Source organism: Sinohyriopsis cumingii, chromosome 6 (genome assembly GCF_028554795.1).
Source record: "Sinohyriopsis cumingii isolate HCF-2022 chromosome 6, ASM2855479v2, whole genome shotgun sequence".
In the NCBI taxonomy this organism is placed as follows: Eukaryota; Metazoa; Mollusca; class Bivalvia; order Unionida; family Unionidae; genus Sinohyriopsis; species Sinohyriopsis cumingii.
This window is the reverse complement of record NC_142966.1, coordinates 22,088,176-22,110,363: the sequence shown is the minus strand read 5'-3', so window position 1 is coordinate 22,110,363 and position 22,188 is coordinate 22,088,176. Positions and strand designations below refer to the sequence as shown.

Here is a 22,188-nt window from a genome sequence, read left to right as displayed (position 1 = left end):
CTGCCATGTTACTTTTCCCAAACGAAATTCCATCTGTAGCCATTACAATTTCAGGACATCTGCACATGACAGATGATTTACACCTTAAACAATATCTTAACAAAAAGTTAACTATTAATCATCATGCTAACAATATTTTAACCAAACTGTGATTTTTATATCCCACTAATCTAACCTATAAGAAAAGACTTTTCATCAACGTACAGAATTTTCTCATTTTAATTGCATTAGAAAACTATCTAAGCCTTTAAGTAGATAGTGTCAAGTTCAAATAAATATTCAACTGACCTTCTACAACAAATATAAATTAAAATAACAGGCTCATATGAAAACAGATGTTGAATACTGTATGTGCTCTGCACATCACACTTTCAGCTAAATACATGTTCCATGAAAGCTTTTATTCCAGCACATGGTGCTACACGTTAAAAGTTATGGTTGCTAGTGGGTGAGAATAATAAATTTAACCAACTGAGTGGTTAGGGTAGGGAATTCCAACCCTTGGGCATTAAGATTTGTGTAAGGAATTCAACAAGTCTCTCTAGGCTGCATGTACCTATTATGTCCACACAAAAGAAGATTTTATCTTTTTAACCTTGAGAAATACTATTTTTTTGAGTATCGTTTATACATTAAGCAAAGAGAAATTTTTTGTTGTTACTTACTTCATTAAAAAACCAATAAGCAAAATGCTAATTTTGACAAAGACATTTTACACTGGGTAACTGTGTGGTGTATAGTAATTATGACAGACATTTTACATTGCGTAAATGTGTGATGTATAGAAATTATGACAAAGATATTTTACATTGGGTAACTGTGTGGTGCATAGTAATTATGACAGACATTTTAAATTGTGTAAATGTGTAGTGCATAGTAATTATGACAGACATTTTACATTTGGTAAATGTGTGGTGTATAGAAATTATAACACACATATTACATTGGGTAAATGTGTGATGTATAGTCATTATAACAAAGCCATTTTACATTGTGCAAATGTGTGATGTATAGTCATTGTGACAAAGACATTTTATAATGTGTAAATGTGTGGTATACAGTAATTATAACACATCTTACATTATGCAAATGTGTGACATATGGTCAGTATGAAAACAACATTTTGCATTAGGTAAATGTGTGGTGTATAGTAATTATGACAAAGTTATTTTGCATTGTGTAAATGTGTGATGAATAGTCATTAGGACAAAGCTATTTTACACTGGGTAAAAGTGTGGTGTATAGTAATTATGACATATTTTATATTGCATAAATGTGTGATGTATAGTAATAATGACAAAGACACTATACATTGTGTAAATGTATAGTAATTATGACAGACATTTTACATTGGGTACATGTGCGCTATATAGTCATTATGATAAAGCCATTTTTCATTGGGTACATGTGTGGTGTATAGTAATTATGAAAGACATTTTATACTGGGTACATGTGTGGTGTATAGCAATTATGACAGACATTTTATATTGGGTACATGTGTGGTGTATTGTAATTATTACAGACATTTTACATTGGGCAAATGTGTAGTGTATATTAATTATGACAAAGTCATTTTACATTGTATAAATGTGTTGAATATAGTAATTATGACATAGCCTTTTCACATTGGGTAAATGTGTGATGTAGAATAATTATGACAGCCATTTTATATGGGGTAAATTTGTTGTATATAGTAATTATGACAAAGCCATTTTACATTGGATAAATGTGCAGTATATAATAATTATGACAGACACTTTATATTGGGTAAATGTGTGGTGTATAGTACTTATGTAAAGATATTTAACATTCGGTACATGTGTGGTGTTATAGTGATTTTAACAAAGATCAATGGATAAATGTGTGGCATATAGTAATTATAACAATTATAACAAAGACATTTAACATTGGATAAATGTGTGGCATATAGTAATTATTACAAAGACATTTTACATTGGTAAGTGTGTGGCGTATAGTAATTAGGATATAAATGTTTAACGATGGGTGTATAGTAATTATGAAATTCATGAAAAATAAATTTATTGCTTCAATACAAGTTGCATACTAAAAAAACTGGTAACTTTATCAGTAAAACATTCACCAATCAAACAAAAGCTGAATGTTTTTTCAGTGCAACTAACACTAAAAATCAGGCAGCTTTATCAGTAAAACATTTACCAGACAAAAATTGAATCTATATTCAATACTAATTACAGACTTAAAAAACCCAGGTAACTTTAACAGTAAAATAGTGAAACAAAAGTTGAATACAAAAGAAAATCACATGGAAAATGAATGAAAATAAAAATGCAGAATGAATGCAAATGAAATGAAATCCAAATGCATTTTAAATGAAATTGAAGTGCAAAATCAAGTCCTGATTTTAAAATCACCTACTTTAGGCTCTGTACCTAATCAAAACACATAAGAAATATACATTACGTCACAGATCCAAGCCTTTTGGATGCTTTCCAACAAAAGTACTCAATGGTCTGCTTGCCAAGGGGGGTGCTGGACTAGTGTAGTTTTTCCCTGGACAGAGGATTGGCACCAAATCCTGTCAATCATCAGTTTGTGCCTGGGCAATTGAGACTGTCTTTTGTTTTGCAATAACAATGTCATATACAACAACTGCTAATCAAACTAAGACAACTTTTAATATTTTGATGAAGTTTAATAATTTTTTTGTGTTTATATTATTGGACCCAAAAGTTTAGTAAAACTTGTTGCTTTAAGTGACTAATGCAAACACTGACTTCTGACTATTCTACAGTCACTTTTCCATATCATTCTACTTCTTATCCCTGGTCTGGCAATGGACAGAGGTCACTTCAACCAAAAAGCCAAAAATTTAAGTACAGTGTGGACCCTGTTACATACTACATAAAAGAAGCATCAGTGAAACAAAATAAAATACCAGTAATCTAAACCAAATTAATATTTTCTAAAGAAATGGGGTGTTCATACGTCCACAAATAATTGCTGCATGTCATTCTACCCTGATATGAACAAAATTTAAATTGTTAAAAGTCAGAGAGAAAAGACAATCTTTCATTTTTGATAAGCTCCAATAAATATCATAACAGAAACAATATCCTTTCTTGCTATCCCATTCCTATGACAAAGGTTGAGCGAGACTTGGAAAATTAGATGTTGGATGCTTGTGGCAACTTGTATATTTGGTGGATGATGAACCTGGGAAGAATCACCAAAACACAGTAAATGAATGGTAAGCTTTCTTACACCCACACTGGTCGAGCTGAGGCCTGAATTCATGAGGACAGAGGTATAATGTATTAGAAAAACAGATGGAAAGTACTTCCATGTGGCAAGAAAACTCCAAGGAATCATGCAACTGAAAACATGGCACAAAATGGGTAAAAATTTGAAAAACCATTTTTAAATACCTGGTCAAAGAAATGGAAAAATTTAAAAGATATTTTCAATCCCTCCAACCAATGGGAGACCACACTAGTCTGACTTCTGCCTTAGCAGGCAGATAACCTTTTGGCAATTTAGTTGCCAAAATAAGGAAACAGCTGTGGTAAATATCTTGTTTTTAACATTGAAAAACTGGATTTGCAAGGCAGTGGACATACCCCTAATTTATTATGATTAGGAAATTATCCCACAAACAACTGTAAATTTACAATAAAAATCAATCTCTCCTCTAAGATAACACCCTCAGCTTTTCTTTTAAACTCACCTCATGCTTATATTTAATGTGTCGCTCCAGATGAATCTTCTGTCTGAAGTTCAAACCGCACTCATTGCAGTTGAACCTTCGGACATCATCATGGATAGCTATGTGGCGCTTCAGGTTACTACTTGTGGCAGCTCGGTAGATGCACTTTGGACACTGGTGGGGCCTGATACCTGTAAGTAACAAGATAAGAATATAGTGAATATAGAGGCAGAAATACTGTCCTAGACCACTCTGGTGGCCTAGTGGTTAGAGTGTCCAACTCGGATGTGGGTGGTCATGGGTTCGATCCCTGGCAGAGTCATACCAAAGACTTACAAAAATGGTACTAACAGCTGCCTCGCTTAGCGCTCAGCATTAAGAGGTTAGTGTTAGGACTGGTCGGCCTGGTGTCAAGATAATGTGACTGGGTGGGTCATAATGCTACATGTCTGTGACATGATGCCCAACGCTAGGCATCACTATAAAACTGCCACACTGCAGACATCATAGTGATATGACTGAAAAATTGCTAAAGCTATGTTAAAAATCCAAATCACACACACACACACTGTCCTAAAATTTTAGCATTATTAAATATTCCTGAATATAGTCAATTCAAATGTCAGTGATATAAAAGTTTAATATCTTGTCCAGTCACATTTGGCAAAACATATTTTTATGAATATAGTTTCCATGCCAAATTCACAATCATAACATATACTGAACAGAAAGACTGATACAATTATTCAATATTTGACAGAATCTAGGGATTGTTCTCTGAGGTTTCTAGTGGCTTCATTTATTTGGCATAAAGTGTTATTATTTGATTGTCTTACACTGAAATACAGTTAACCTGCTGACACAGTAACTAAAAGTGCTTACTAAGCATTTTACAATTACTAGTTAAGGTACAGCATATCATTTTTGCCACACTATTTAATGCTAAAGTAACTCACCCAGGTGTTTCCTCTTGTGCTTAATAAAGTTACTTTTCTTGACTGTCAGGTAGTTACACTCCAAACAGATAAAGCTACCATCTTCTGTCATTGTTAAATCCTCCTAAAACAAAGAAAATGGAAAACATTGTGTTGTTTTAAACTTTCTTGTGGTAAGCAAATAATGTTTTATATCTGTTTCAATGTCAAGAGATTGAGCTCTGTAGATCATTATGTTTGGAAATTCTGGATATTCAGTATAATCCCAATTGGGATCCTATAAAAAAGATTCTTGTCATTTACATCTTTTTGGAAGTTCAAGTTAAAAATTTAGGATATTTGTGGAGAATGACAGGAGTATTTACCATTTTCCTCCTCTTTTTGCATCTAGACCAGAGAAGCAGCTGAAAGAAGGCTTTGGATTGAGGACAAAATGGGATGAGAGGAGAAAATATCACTTCAGTAGAGTATTTACTATTTTCATGTATACCTGCATAGCTAACCCTATCCAGGTATCAAACTCCATTACATCGTTTAATATCCAAGTGTAACCAGTATTCTCACCCCTTACCCAAGCTACCATGTGGTGTGAAAACTGACTTACAACTAATTTAGTTACCACCTGATGTGAGGTCTTACAGGCTATATTCTAATATGCAAGATAGTCCAATTAACCCAAGTTTGTGCCTGTGAAGATAATTTACTCCCAGTGAGTGCACCATTTTAGGTCAATGAACTACACTCAGCACAACCAGAAATCTAACATTCTGCCTTGTAAGTATTGCAAGCAACTCTAAATGAAGCAACAATTGTATGGTATTGGTTCTTACTTCTGGTATTGGTGGTTGAGGTACTCCTCGCTTCACTTCTCTCTTTTTTATATCCGTTCCATCTGGCAGATGCACAATAATGTACTCATTCCTGGTATTATCATGTGTCTTCTTTAACTGTACTGAGATGGCCTTGAGGGTGAGTTTCTTGGAAGATTCTGAACCACTGTCAACATCAACAGAGAAAACTTTCTCCTTTCCAGCTAAAGGTGTCTGAGTGGCTGCAGTTGATACACTTTTTCCATCCCTCCTACCATCATCTCCACTGTTTATGTTTGTTTTAATTTTGTTATCATCAACCATTCCCTCTTTTTCATCAACTGACAACTCTGTATTTAGTTCTACATCATTAGTTTTCTTCGGCACTGAGACAACTTTAAAAACTTTGTATGACAATTTTGGCCCTACACTCTCTCCCTGTACAGATTTCTCAAAGGCAGCTTGGAATGACTGTGAAGGTTTGGATTTCACCACATCATCTTCTGTCTGATCATCTACTATATCATGTTCCTCAAACTCGGATGATTCTGGAATAATTTCGAACTCAGAATTTTCCCTGTCAGATGTCAAAGAATCCAATTTCAGATTTAAATCATTAACCTCACAGCCAACAATGTTACCCTTTACCCTGATTATCTTCATTACATGAGTAGGTACAGGTTTGTCTGCAGTCTTCTTGTCATCTGATGACTGGATATCTATTTCTGCAGAAGCAACCCCATCATTGTCAGACTGAGCCTCGGAGCTACTACCATCTTGATTATCCTTCAATTTAATGACATTGGCAATCTGGTTTCTAGTTGATGTGGATTGCCCATCTTTGGATTTGGATCCTGATTCCATAATTCTCTTGACAATAGCATGAATCTCCGGGGATGACCCATCCGGGACTGAAAATAGAAAAGACCAATCAACAGTCAATCATTTGAACAAATTCAAAAAAAGAAACAAATTATTTAATTAGTCCAAGACTTAATTTTGCAGAATTTAAATACTTTAAATACTTAGAAAAGTCAGATTACATTATACACTTTAAGGTGAAGCTAATAGGACCAAAAATTAAATACTTTAATTCCAACACATGCTTGTAATGATTAATGACCTTTAAAATATTTCATTTTTATAAATATCTGTGGTACTTTTGATATATCAATTCAGTCTGTGAAGAAAATCATCACAGATGTTATGAAATCTGAGATTCAAAATCATTACCCCCATTATCAATCAGACCAGCAGCTAATCTGATTAAGCAATAGTCTTTCAATGGGACTTGTGCCTTACTGGGCAATTTTTTTAACTGTATTCAAGACAAGAACATTTTTTCCTTTTAACCGCTGAGTGCTGACACCATCTCTGATATTCTTCAGTGAGAACATTTGCAAATTAGCTGCTCTGGTACACATACTGAATGTCAGCCATCCATTTGGGAGAAGTACATATAGCAATATTTTCAAGATATGATTTTCCATTCTGGAGTAGTAATAATAAGATGGCTGCTGTGGTAACCATACTGGATGTCAATTTGGCACCATTTTCAATTAAGACCAACTAAACATCATAAGAAGTCTTCAAGTGAAAACTTCATGTTGATATAAGCATCCATTTAGGAAGAATAGTGATAACAAGATTTTCAAGGTGCTGATATGTGATGGCTATATTGGATGTCAGATTGGCAACATTTTCATTGAAGACAAATTTGACGTTATAAATAGTCTGGTGAAAAACCCCACATCAACTTGACTTTCTGTTCAGGAAGAGTTGTGATAACAAGATTTATATGGTGGCCATATTGGATGTCAGCTCAGCACCATTTTCATTTATTACCAACCAGACATAATAGGAAGTATTTTAATGAAAATCCTATGTTGATATTACATTCTGTATATGAGGAGTAGCAAAATCAGGATCTTCAAGATGGCTGCCATGGTGGCCATACTGGAGGTCAGATTGCCACCATTTTTATTTGGCACCAAATTAACATCATAATTCTTGTAATGAAACCCCTATGTTGATATACCTAACTATGTAGGAGTAGCAATAACAAATATTTTCAAGATGGCTGCCTTGGTGGTTCTATTGGATTGGAATGTGTGATTTATGTGTGTGTGTGATTTGGATTTTTAACTTAGCTTAAACAAACTTTCAGTCATATGACTATGATGTCTGCAGTGTGGCAGTTTACAGTGATGTCAGGCACTGGGGCATCATACCACAGACATGTAGCATCATGTCCCACCCTGTCACATTATCTTGACACCAGGCTGACCAGTCCTATCACTAACCTCTTAATGATGAGCGCCAAGCAAGGCAACTGCTAGTATCATTTTTATAAGTCTTTGGTATGACTTGGACAGGGTTCATACCCATGACCTCCCACATCCGAGGCGGACACTCTAACCACTTAGGCCACTGGAGTGTTATATACTGGATCTCACGTAGGCCCAATTTTCATTTAAGACCTACTAGATATTGTTATGACTCTCTAGTCTTAAATTAAGTGACACAAAAGAGCAAAAAACCAATAAGTTCTGTAGCACTGAAACAAATAATATATTTCTCTAAAATACAAAACAAAAAATTAATCAATAGCTTACACCATGATGAATGAAATCCTAAATAATCCTAAAATTCTAAGTCCAAAAGTATTGATTATTCCAAATGAGTCCTGAATGAAGTCTGATCTATTGTGCTGATATGCCAATAGTTTGGAATAGTTTTATGTGCTTACAATCTTGATTTATCACAATGATATAATCCTTAAAGTCTTAAAATGAATTCATAGTAATTCCAAAATAGTTAACTTAATCCTGAAGCTTATGAGCACTTTGTAATTCCAATGAATAATGGAAATAAATCCATAAATAAATCCTCCCAAATGAACACAGCTAAATAAAACTACAGTGACTGATGTTTAAGATAGGAAAAACTAATTCTCATGTAAACTTCTGTTCTATATAAATCCAAGATGCAATTTCAGAACCAGAATGAAGTTCAAATAATCATTTCTAGACCATTCAAAACTGTCAACAAATTCAGGTTCTTTAGCACCTAACAAGTCAGAAATTAAGTCACCTAGGGGCAAGCCATGTCTTGAACTCAAATCACATCAAATTCATCATCAAGATTTCTTATACATCTTTCAAGGTCAAATGGTTACAATAACATGTTCACCAAACAAAATTACCTTATCTTAAAGTATAAACCCATTATCTTAAGCTATGTATTTAAAAACTGCCCTAGCAATCTCTAATCATAAAAATTAATATGCATAAGACAAATAAACAATAAACATCGTAAGAAATCTTTCAGTTAAAAACCCATGTTGATATGACCATCCATTCAGGAGGAGTAGTGATAACAATATTTTCAAGGCTGAATATTGGATGTTCAAGCATCACCATTTCCATTTATGACTAACATTGACCATAGGAGGAATGGGTTTGTGTATAAAGTTTCATGGCATTCCTCCAATTAATTCACAAAGGGTTTTGATAACAAACTTGTGCTAACAGATGGATGGACATCAAAAAACAGATGATGGACCATCCAATAAGCTCATCTAGTCTATGATCAGTAAGGCTAAAAACTTGCTAGAGGTAACACTTAGGCTTGGAAACATGCTTTATTATTGTGTTTTTAAAAATACTGAAGGTCAAAATGACAAAACCTGGGCATAAAGTTACAAGCACACTGTACGTCCTATGCAGATCACCAAAATGACAATAAAATAATATACAAGCATAGGAAAGTTAAGTTTGTTATCAGTAGCAAAGTCCTGGTAGTCCTAATGTGTGGTGTGCATAAGATGAGTATTAGTATGGGTGGGGTTTTTTTCTTTTGTTTTACTGAAAACCATATTTCCAGTTTGCATTCTTTACAATTATTAGGGTTCATGCATACTTTCCATGGACTTTGATACAAGAATGGCATCAAAAGAGTAGCAGGGGTTATTGCCCTCGCTCCCATGTGCCGATGTTAGTGAAGTCAGGCAACAGATGGGCACTTCAACCATATGTGCTGACATTTGTACATACCGTTATTTCTGCTTGGGACCTCTCCAGCACAATTCCCCAGAAAAACCAACCTGGGGTGCAACACGAACACAAGGATAGTATCTCGTGTGATCGATCAAGGGGAACTGAAAAGGGGTGCCACCGAGTCAGCAATATGTAAGGGACACATAAAAAGGCAGTCGCGCACTGAAATCCAAGTTCAACCATTTTTTAAATTCTTTTGACATGAAAACAAGAAATCCATCCCAGATTCCATTTGGTTAAGAACTCCATACACAGAGGGACGCTTTTCTGATCTGGAAGGAGGTCAGAATTTTTGCAGTTCACTAAAAAGCTGAGATGCATGGGTGAGGTGGCTCCAGTCAATGGTGGGCCTCAACTTGCTGTTTGCTTTCCGAAAAAGAAACAGCCTTGAGTAAAAGGCTGGGAATTGTCTGCACAGATCTGATGGTGTATTTGAGAAGAGGGAAGAAGGAGTTGCTGATGAATGATACCCAAAGCCCCTCTGAATGACCTGGATTAGCCCCCCCCTCCACACTTCTATAGGAATAGGGAGGTCCAATGAGCTCAAAAATCAGTTTTTTAACTCTACTGTACAACTGTACCCTAGGTATCGATGTTATGCACATACGACTGAGGAGATTCCCCATCTAGAGATCATTTAACATCCCTTCACACTGACAGGGATTGAGTGGTTCCAAATGCCTGGGTGGGTTGAGCAGCAAGGCAGAAGAGCAGTTCCTGAGCTGCCTGCCTCCAAACTTCCTCTAATCCTCCTCTAAAGTAAATGGGTTGTCTGGAAAGGGACAGTATGATAATGTAGGAGCAACACAGATCGCACCCATGCGACATGTCTTATAAAGAGTAGATTGCCTGAACCCATCAAAGAATTGGACATAGTATGCTGAGCAGCCCTGGTCACTGACCCTTGCAATCCTGGGCATCACCTCCCAAGCATGGTTATTGCCGGGTGTCTGCAATGACATCCCAAACCAGCTCTGACAGGCAAAGAGCAGATTTGTCCATTCCAAAAAAAAGATGAGCATAAATAGGAACAGCTACTACATTCTTGTCAAGTGCTGGGAGATTGGTTCTGAAGGTGTCTGTTGCCATAAGTCCATTTCTTCCTCCTCAATGAGATCTACTGATTCTTTAGAGCAGCAGTAAGGGTGTGAGAATTCTGAAGTAACCAACACATGAAGAAAGAAATTGTCTTTGATGGCAGTTTGAAAGCTAACTTCAGTCTGTTCCATGGTCAGATCTGAGTAAGATGTGAAGGATAGTTGATCTGTAGGAGATCCGTCCCATTCACTGTGCATCGAGGCCAACTGGGTCTACTTGCAGTGCTAAAGATATATCAGGTGGTATGAAGACTCAATTCCATCCCCAGTAAAATGTCACTAGCTCTCCCTTGTGGAGAAGCAAGATAAACATATGGAAGTCTGGCACTAATGGCAATGCCGGCTGGTTTGCCCAGTGAATGGTCAGCCTGGAAGCTGGTGGTGTACCATATGGTTGGGCTATCATTGGTACCCGTTGCTCCAAAGGCCTGGCTGGACAGATTTCTCACTGAAATCTCCATCATAGAAAGAGCATGTCACCAACAGTACAGCTGGATGGATGCATGTCACTAAGATCTCCGTAAATCATAGTTGGCTGGACCAATTTGACAAAACGGTCCTCATGTTGGAATGGTTGGATGGCTGGCAATGGTGCAGTTTTAATATGCATTAGATCCAATCAATCAGCTATGAACAGTGTTTGGTAGTATATAAGATGGTCCTGCAATCACCGGATGAAAAGGCAAATTTCTCATTTAAATCTCCCATATAGTAATGCTAAGATGCTGATGGCATGGCTAGATGGATGGATCTATCACTAACATCTCCGTATTAACTATTTGGCTGACCCGTTTCAAAAAATGGTCCCCATGCTGCAATGGCTAGACTGCCAGTGTTGGCTGGACTGTTGGTGTCAGCTGGACAGTTGGCGATGTCGGAAGAGATGGTGACTGCTGGATGGCCAGTAATGGAACAGCAGTATTAAGTGTAGGATCCAAAGGATCTGGCATGAAACCCATGTGCCCTGACTTACAGGCCTGAAGGCAATGTTTGGACATGTTGGGGAGGGGGGGGCAACTTACACCTCGTGGGTTGCCTGAAATTTGAGAATACTCCCCAATGAATTAGTGTAGACAACAACAAACTGCAGGTTGTCTTCCTTCATTTCCTGTCTTTCCTTCCCTTCAATTCCGAAATGATAATTATTTTGAACATGGATATCATCCGTCTAGTAAACATTTTTCTTGAAACAACAAAAGAAGAGAAAACAAAGCATAGATTAGCAAATCATTATGTGACTAACTAGCTACTAGCATAAATAGGCAAATCAGAATATGAATAATTAGCTAAATATAGACTCAATGTTGGGGTTTGGACCGAGACAAGGAATCCCAGTCAAAGGGGTTACATTATTTGTCTCCCCACAAGGCTTGCTGGGGGGGGGGGGGAGAGAGAGAGACATATGATGTAACCCAACGACGGGGATTTCCTTGTCTCGATCCTAATCCCAACACAGATTTTTTTTCTCACCCAATAATTTCTCTTAAAGTAAAATGAATTTCTCATTTATGTAATATAGTTCACTCTCCAATGCTTACATGCGGTGCATTAATACTAATAAGTTAATGAGGACTATGGTGTGACCATGTCATCCAAAGCACAGTTTGTATGAGTGAGCCAAACAAATAACAACATAAAAAGTTGCATAGTATTGAGATTTATCGCATTTAATATATGGATGTTATATGAAATTAACAAGAAATAGTTAATATTACATGAAAATGTTTTATTTTCATCAGATCCATTTTAGAAAATTATATTGTAAATAATGAAATGATACTGGGCCCACACCTATGTTGTAGTGTATAGGCTATTATTATAACAAAAAGTTAAATGTTAAAGTGTCCATGCTTGGGTGATTCATGGGTAATTAATGATCTGTGTCACTATAGTATATAACTCCTTTTCTTTGGAGGAAGTGAAACTGTGAGATACTTGTGTTGTCCTTAATACTGATTGTAAAATTACCCCTGTGTATAAAAGACCCTCCAAATACGGACCCTGGTGGATAATCATGTGCTAAACTTTCAAGTTCACGGTTTCTTTGAAAATTTATTTTTCTGTCTTGGAAATATAGCAAGTGCTACAGTGAAATTTGCTTATGGATTAATGTGTTGACATATAAATGATTCCTTCTGGCTGGTAAGTACATTTTTTGTCATTAAATATTATAAGTATATTTCTGACTCAACTGGTGCACAATGGAGATGCTTAACAAAATTAGAATAAAGCATGTTATAACACATTTTCTGCCTGTTACTAAGTTTTCTGTAGTTGTTAAGAGAGTTGGGAGGCTATGAAGTATATAGGTCTATAGTCTATGTGTACGGATCAGTGTTTTCTGGCGTAGTTCATTTCATGCAGCATTGAGAATTTTATCCTATCTGTAGCAGTCATTTTTCAGGTCAGCATCATTAACTGTAGCTAACAGGACATAATTTGTTTCACATGAAGTATTTAAAACTAGTTACATAGCTTTAGCTACATTTAATGATGCTGACCTGAAAATGTATTGAGCTAGGCCTGCATGTAGGATAAAATTGACCATACTGTGTGGAACAAACTAGCATAATACCAAAAAGCTCGACATTGTATGCATATGTGTCTTTGTCTCTCTCGAAATGTTTTTGCATGGTGTATTCTCAAAGATGGATTTACCTTAAGTTACTTTGTTTTGTTACATAGTTGTTGTTGTTGTTTGATTTTAGAACAACTACGTCAGGCACAGCAGAAGATAACAAGGGTTTCTATTTTTTAAAGTAGTTCTGAGCACATGGACTCCTTGATTGAGATGACTGGTCTGAGATAAGAAAAGTAAGGTTAGCAAAACAGCTTTATTTCTCTGTCGCATGGGTGAGAAAATGGAAGCTCAGAGTTCCACTATGTATTATATACACTGCAAATCATAAACATTGTATAAATAGTATAAACAAAACAAGAGTCATGGTAGACTTCCATTCTCTGAAGTTGCATATAAATCATATAAATTGACATTCTGCTGAAATGACACAAAAATACAAATTAAAACAGAAACTAGTAACATACTGAAATTACTAAGTTGATTAAACAATGTCTTAACTAACAAAGCAATGAAATTGTCGTATCAAAAACCTATGGCCCTGTTATGAACTTATGCAAAAACTCTGTTTTTTATAATTAAAACATAGTTCAAAACAGTGTGAAATATGAATAAACTAAACATATATCAAGCAGCACTTCTGAATTTCGCTAGTAAGAGCTCCATAATGGACTGAGAAATCGAAAATATTCAAAGGTATGCTAACTCAAAATGACCTTGGATAAGGTCAATGATAGCATGGTGGGACAGCAGTCTTAAAAGACGAGTCTCAGAAGGTGACAAAATCACTCACAAATTGGCAGAAATTGTAAAATAATGCATACAACCTGTAGTAGATTGATAAATCTGCATAATAAATCCAAAATGAACATTAGATGGGTCCACAGGAACACAAACATGGCTGGATAGTCAGAGTATAACTGTACGACGTGTGGTCTGTACAGCAGCAGAGCTATAACTAGTGACACCTGAAGGACCAAGGGGAGGTATTTGGCAAGAGTTATTGCCCTTTGTCTATTGATATGGACATGGAAAGACAAATTTTCGTTTTTAGTATGGCTGGATTTGCAAGGTAGCAGGCTAATATTCCTAACATAATGTGATTGGGGAACGTATTCGAAGGAGAAATTGAAAGTTAAAGTTACCACTGAAACTGACAGAAATGGACACAAAGCCCTTCTCACTTCAAAACCCCAGGTTTATGTTATGGACTAATACAAGTAACAGATAAAAAAGCATGTAATATCTTTCAAGAAGAAACTTCGGCACAAAATCCGAGGATGGTTCATGTTAATATTGTTATCATAAAAGTGATGTCCATGTCTTAATCACTGACTCGACAATAAGCTGAAAATCATAATGAATATTTTTACCTATAAATATCTGTACACCTCTTAAAATCGTAATGTAATTTACAGTTTTACTTTGCCAATATAAAATTTGATCTGACTGGAATATCTGAAAATGAAGTGATTGCAATGACAAAAATTTTTGTTAAAGAAGGGAATGATTCTGCCAAATTCAGAATGGCTGGCATCTCTGCAACATTATGGACTTGTGTCTTACCCATATGCCGTCTTGGACCACGTACTTTGCGGGGAAACATCTCCACTCTTCCTGGCTTTTGAACAAATTGTACAACTGAGTCTGAACCCAATGAGATCATTACTTGGCTGGAATCTTTAGCGGAGACTGCTCTCTTGTCTAACTGAGCTTTCAACTGTGGCTTCTGGATGGGAACTAATTTGTCACCCAGCATAACATATTCCACATGGCTGGCCTGCGATGGTGAAGCTACAGGCTCCTTCTTTTTACCGTATTCAATAATTTCACAGAATGCATTGGAAAAATTCTGTTTTGTCTCCCCATGATCATGGTCTGTAAGAATCTGCAATGATTCTTGAGCAGAAATTTCCTCTTCTGATATTGCAAATGGTGCTTGCATATTTGTTGGTGCTATTAGTTGGCCCTGGAAATTTTGGTCAGAGGCTGATGTACTGCCGATCAAATCGGAGGAAAACACTTCTGCTGTCTTTAAATCCACCTCTGTTGAAGATTTAAGAATTGACTCTGTGTCGACTAAATGAAGTGGAATAATCGTGATATTGGAATTTTCATGATTTGATCTAGACACATCATAATCACTCTGTTCTTCAAACTGACTCACTGCAGACACTACAGCTTTGATGTGTTTAGCCATTTCATCAGTTATTCTACTTTCCATATTAATGGAGGGCCTCTCAATCTCTGTGACAGATTTCATTTCAACCCTCTGTTCAAAAGTATTCATTTCCAGATGCCCTGATTCAAGTGTCACTACCGTGGACTGATGTAAATGTCCATCTGCTACAACTTCTTGAACAGCAGCTTCTGCAACAATTTCATCAGAATTTTCTTGAACATCCGCTTGAGATTTGTCTTCATTAATTTCTAGTTTCTCTTTACAAGTTTCTTTAGGGTTGTTTTGGAGTATCATTTTATTACCCTCTTGACTTTCCCAAGTTTGCATAACAGGTTCACCAATCGGTACCTGTGTGACAGATTCTGCCATAATTGCTGAACCTCCTAATTCAATAATTTGTTGATAATCTCCATCAGCCTGTCTGTCTGCTTCAGTAACCAGTGTACTATTAATATCTCCTGAACCATTTACTTTCTCAACAATAACTGTCTTCTGTGGTGATTCTACCTTGCCTGTGACATGTACTATGGGATGCTGCTGTGATAAAATGGTGTTACGGGAGAAACATTTACTAGGCTTTGGGTCCAGTGGCTTGCTGACGACTTCAATAATTGATTCCCTGGAATATATACATAGACCTTTCTGAAATTTTCTCTAAACCTCACCTACATTCACGTACATAAGCAAATCTGTATTAATGTACCAAAAAATATTAAATTTTATAAACATATTATGCTAGGCAAAAGTAAGATCTCAAATCTGAACAAAATCAATGCAAAAGTTAGTTTCTGACTGCATTACAAATTACTATATATCTGTATTTTGGCCAAATTTGGGAACCATTAACACATTATGTAACATAATTTTTCTACTACAATAAAGTAACAATTTGTACCCGTCTGATTGGCTATAGGTAATACTAGGAGTTGGTAAGTAAAACTTGACAAGTCCAATTCATCCATGACATGTCAGAAAGGTCTATTCATATACCTCATGTAAATTTTTTAACTCAGGCTGTTTCATGCTCTTTCATAAAAATCAGACAATCTTCACCTTCATATATATATAAATATATATTTATAGGTAACTGCATTTGTATGGGAAAATATGAATGAGTTTTTTGGATGTAAATACTGCATGATCTTGGGAGTGCAGTATATCCGACAAAACGAGTTCATATTTTCCTAAACAAATGCAGTAACCTTTTTATTATATGCTCATTATCTTATTCTACCATATGCTTAATTATATTAACAAAATACACTACAAGAAACAAAGTAACTGAATGTATGCCATATTGCAAACTATATACACAAGTGCAAATTCATCATTACACAACATTATTACTGCGCACATAACTTCACCCAGATAAATTTTAACTTAGTTGTGCACTTGAAATAACTTTCGAAAATGGCGTGTCTAGTTAATATTGAAATTTGGAGTCATATTTTGAATGACTCTGGAATGAATAGATTTTGTTATTTTTTCGACTCTACAAAATTGCGTGATTATGGACTGGATTAATGTGACAATTGAAGAAGCGAGGGAGAAGCATGTTGACATCTGCAAATGTGTTTCAGTTTCTGTCATTGAGTGTTTGAAATCATAATGAGGGAAAAATATGAAGTCTTTCAATTGCAATTATCAAAAAGACGCAATGGAATTTAATGCTTATTTCATGTCGAGTGCAGTAAGAAAGATGTAACTGCACTTATATTCAAAATTACAGTACAATGTCGAAAAGTGCAATCAAGATTGAGAATCTATGACATCGCTCATGTAATTTGGATTTGCAGAACTAAAAAGTATATTTTGAGGAAATTCAGGATGTAAAACTGGAAGTTATTTTTTTGCCATTCTTATTACCAGCTAAAGAAGACAGTTTATGCCTTGTCACTTGTATATTATTTATAAGGACCCTTTCTGGCGTCTATTGTACAGCTAGCCTAAATCTGAAACACTGTATCAAAAAAGTTAACGTGGAATGTGCCAAAGCAGTTGGTATGTGGCAGTCCATGAAGCAGCTGCTTTACTTCATTCAAAAACAAATTTAATCAGCCAAAACGTAAAGCACCTACTACACCAGTGTACATGATTTGTTGACAAATCAAAAGTGCTGGCATCTGCATCCATTGTTTGTTTACAATATAAAGTAGTTCCTTTATGCATGTGAATGCAATATGAAGGTGTGCAATATCATACAATACTGAATGATTTTGACAATGTAAAGTTAATGGAGACATGACTTTCCATTTTGGTGGAGTAACAATAACAAGATTTTCGAGATGACTGCCATGGTGGCCATACTGGATACCAGATTCACACCATGAGAAGACTTTTGGTGAAAGCCAATGTCAATATCTAGAAGAAGTAGCAATGATAAGAGTCTCAAGGTGGTTGCCAAAGTGTCAATAGTGGAGGTCACATTTTTACCATTTTTATTTAGGACCGACCAGACATCATAAGTTTTCTGGTAAAAAAAACTTATGCTGATGTGACTTTCTGTTCATGAGGAATAGTGATAATAAGAATTCCAAGATGGCAACTGTGGAGATCATATTGGATGTACAAGCAGCATCATTTTCATTTAGGACCAACCAGATAATGGGATAAATGTGAATATAAGGTTTAATGGCAATCCTCTGAGTAGCTTAAGAGAAGCAGCAATAACAAACTTGTGATAATTGATGGATGATAGAGAACAGACCATCCCATAAGATCTTCTGGTCTATGACTAATACAGCTATAATTTTTTTTTTTTAAATTCCCCCAAAAATGTGTGCTTCTGTGTATACAAAAAAAAACTTTACAATGCATATAGCCATGTGCAAAACATGTCATCTACCTTAAGTGGTTTTTGCCATGAAGTGTCATAACCATGCAAAACAGGACTGAATGGTACACTATATATCTGCAAAAAGGTTTAATAGTACTGTTAACTAGATTATCTAAATTTCTTCACAGAAAAGAGGAGTCTTCTTTCAGTCAGAGTCATCATGACCTTTTACGCCAAAATCAATAGTTGAGTAATATAGATGATAAAGATGGCACAAATCAGCTTACTGTATGACAAATAAGAAATAGAAAAACGAGGAGCAATATTTGACTACAATGAAGACAGCAAGATTGAGTAAGAGAACAGAAGAAACATATTTCACTAAGATAAAAAAAGATCACAAACCAGTAAAAAGGCACAAAATCAATGCCCCATTAGCAATTTTGCTGTTAAAAGCCAAAAGTAGTGGTGGATGCCTTTTTAAGCATGTGATTTGAGGTGGCTTCTAACATATGTTATGATCAGGTAATGTATTTGAAGAATAAAATTTGGTTCAATATGGAAGGCAAAGTTTAAAGTCAAATAGAAGCCATTACTCACTCAAATTTTGACAGAAAAAGGGGAGAATAAATCTAAATATTAATTCTTAATATTAAGTACTGTACCTAATTTGCTTCCATTCCAGGAAATCTTTCAATGTTACACACACAAACAAAATTCATGATACAAGGAAAAAGTTCTAATAAAATGGAACCATATGGATAATTTGTGTGTAGGTGTGTGTGATTTAATGTAGTTTTAACAATGTTTCCTTCATTGCTATGATGTCTGCAGTGTGACAGATTACAGTGATGTCTAGTACTGGGGCATCCCACCCAGTCACATTATCCTGACACCAGGCTGACCCATCCTAACACTAACCTCTTAAAGCTGAGCACCAAGCGAGGCAGCTGTAAGTACCATTTTTGTAAGTCTTTGGTATTACTTGGTTGGAAATCAAACCCATGACCTCCTGCATCTGAGGTGGATGCTCTAACCACTCTGCCACTGGAGTGGTCCTATGGAAAATGTAACATGAGGCCCAAATGGATCTAACAATGCTTCCTGTCTGATATGTCTAATATTCAAATGCAAAGGCAGTTAACCAAGACATATGATTCATTCAGATATTTTTTTAAAAAAATCTTCCAGTGTTTTTTACTGCATGTTATGAAAATAACTATTTTAAAGTTTCTCAACTTTTTGAAATCTATATTTGACAGCACATCAGCATAATTTTTCCACATTTAAAAAGACTCTATGCGAGGATGCTTTTTGTAAAAGTTGATTAATTATAATTTGTTCCAACAGCATCACAAACAATATTTGCATCTGTAGCTCAGTAAATTTTCAGGTTAATATCATTAAAGCTAGCTGAATTCATCGATATATAAAGACAGATCAACTTTATTTGGACAAATTTTCTGTCAAAACTAGTCAAATTCAGTTTGAATGCTTGTAGCAATGGTGGCCATATTAAATCATGGACAGACATCCAATGAACAAATGTGAAAGGTCTTGATGCCAAAACTGCAACCTGTAAAATCATGCAGAAATTGGTCCAAATAAAGCATTATGGGATTTGTTTCATTCCATTCAATGAAATTGTTTAAAGAATTTTGAGATATATGGACAGATATAGCATAAACATAAACACAGCAAGCAAACATGGCAATATACTTGTCCCATCCATAGAATATGGCAAAAGCATACAAAAAATAATAAAAACAGGATAAGTATTTTACATGAAAACCTGTCATCATACCACTTTGGAGTTTTTTGAAATGTTTCTTTTCTTGTCAGATTGTATTCTTTCTTGGTCTTCACCAGAGACTCTTGTGGACTAGCTGCCTTTTGAATGTCCTGCCCAATTTGTTTCACCTGCAGTTCTGACTTTCTCTTCTCAGCACCTGCTGAAAAAAAGTTTCTTATCTGAGCAGCAAAATGTTGTTATTTATATGTAATAAAGAATTAATTTATATGTAATTAAGAATTAATTTATATGTAATTAAGAATTAATTTATATGTAATTAAGAATAAGACATGGATCAGCCATTTTGTAACAAAACCGTTTCCATACCAACAAGAAAAAATGTTGCTACATTCATAAAGTGCAACACATTGTGATCTCCATGGGTGAACATGAAATTACTTTTGTTTGGTACATTACAGCGCCGCAACACAAGTAGGTTTATTACTTCTCAGGCAAGTGGAGTAAAGTACCTTACTTTACCTTATACATGATGGTAGCTTTTCTTAGAATTTGAACCCACACCCTCATTGATTGCAAGTCAAACACATTAAGCACAAAACCACTGTGAAAAATATTATTTCAATATATTCTCATAACTCCAACTGTATTAAGTTGCATAAGAAAAACATAGAATATATAAGAAAATATGAAATTTCACAAATTTTATGTCCCAAAGTCATAAAAAACAACTTCAAAATTTAGGCAAAACCAAAAAAAATTGTAAATTTACTTATTTTTGTACAGCATAGCTAAATGTTTCCTATATTTAAGTCTACTTTGTGGGAACAGATTCCACAAACCAATTTGCATTACATAACATTGAATAAGTAGTCACACATGGCCTGAGCTAACACCCCTCAATTTGGATCAAGGTTATTAAACAAAGTAACGTCATGATTAACTGATATGTCAAAACTTTCATTGTACTAGCTTTGCACAACAACAACAAATTTAAAATTAAAATCAGATGCCATAAAGTACTTAAATCATAAAACTTGTATGCAAGACTTCTTTTTGCATTAGTCTGTGTAAAGTCTCAACAGCAAATTCTAATCCCTCAAGATTACTGTTTTTAAAACCACAAGATTCCAACACATGTCAAATACAAATTCAAGCATTCACTTTACATATATGCATATTTTTTTTTAAATCTGTCAAAAATACAAGTGATTATTGTAATTTCAAATGTTCTATTTCTGCCACTTTCTCTGGATCAAAGCAATAACAGTTAAGAAATACTATGCTAAACTTGCGAAGACAAAAATGTACAAAATGACAAGTACACCGCTCCCTCGATAACTCGCGCCCGGATAACTCGCGATCCCGCTTATAACACGGTGTCCGTCTTGGCTCCCAATTTTTTCCAGAGAAAATGTATCTAAAATATCTTTAAAATATGCTGAACATGAAAAAATTACGATAAGAATTGATAAATTAAACCTTGATACATTGCTCGTTTTATCATCGAAAATGGTGATTAATGCCCGTAAAAATATAATCCATATTTTGAAATTTGCAAGTTCTAAATAAGAATTCATTTCAGAGATCTCGAAAATGCTTAATTACGCATATTTGGACATCAATTTTTGATCTAGGACATAGAAAATCACTGAGGCGGGAGTCCTCCGTACGCATGTAATAGGTGCGCGGGAAAATTCAAAGATTTGCCGGTCCTGTTTCAGCCACCTGCTTTGTGGGAAAATGTGTTGATCAGTTAACTGTGCTGATATTTACAACAACAGAATTCAGTGACTGAAAGACTCTTTGATGTACATACATGTTGCCATTTTATAAGAGTACATAAAAAAAAAAAAACATGATGCAATAGCTAGGCGGCTAGTTCAAAGGCTATGACTGGCACCCGGATGAGCAAATGTACTGATATTTAGTGATTGAATTCAGAGGCAGAAAGACCCAGTTTTAAAATCCTAGCGAGACCTCTGTTTAAAGATATCATATATTATGTAAGTTTTTAGGATAAATAGTTGTCAGTATACTGTAAATAAACAGTCTAGTGAAATAGCGATCAGTGAAAACTTTTGGTAAATGCTAACAGGTGGCAACAGAGAATGAAATAAACACCAGTTAAACGTCTTCCTGTGTGAAAGTCATGTTATAATCCTTTAATTCCGTTTCAGTGTAAACATTATAATCACAACATATTCTGTTCATTGAAAACATGAAAAGAGTCAATCGATCGTCACATCGAAACCTGTGAGTACTTCTGTGAGAACCTAATTACATGCCGGCTTTGTTTTGATCAACAACTTGGGGAA

The 22,188-nt window shown here is 35.3% G+C and overlaps 1 protein-coding gene across 3 annotated transcripts in view; it reads right to left on the bottom strand.

The window, feature by feature from the left end:
* LOC149796479 (uncharacterized) overlaps positions 1 to 22,188 on the bottom strand; it is a 42,970-nt gene that overhangs the window by 7,563 nt on the left and 13,219 nt on the right. For 2 of the 3 annotated variants that reach the window (XM_089961189.1, XM_089961190.1), the window contains exons 4-8: positions 19,925 to 20,072; positions 14,729 to 15,963; positions 5,451 to 6,340; positions 4,642 to 4,744; positions 3,707 to 3,876 (exon numbers count right to left, since the gene is read on the bottom strand). In XM_089961189.1, coding sequence (XP_089817315.1) covers positions 3,707 to 3,876; positions 4,642 to 4,744; positions 5,451 to 6,340; positions 14,729 to 15,963; positions 19,925 to 20,072 — 2,546 coding nt within the window. The remainder of the gene's footprint in view (positions 1 to 3,706; positions 3,877 to 4,641; positions 4,745 to 5,450; positions 6,341 to 14,728; positions 15,964 to 19,924; positions 20,073 to 22,188) is intronic. The other variant, XM_089961191.1, reaches the window with a different exon arrangement.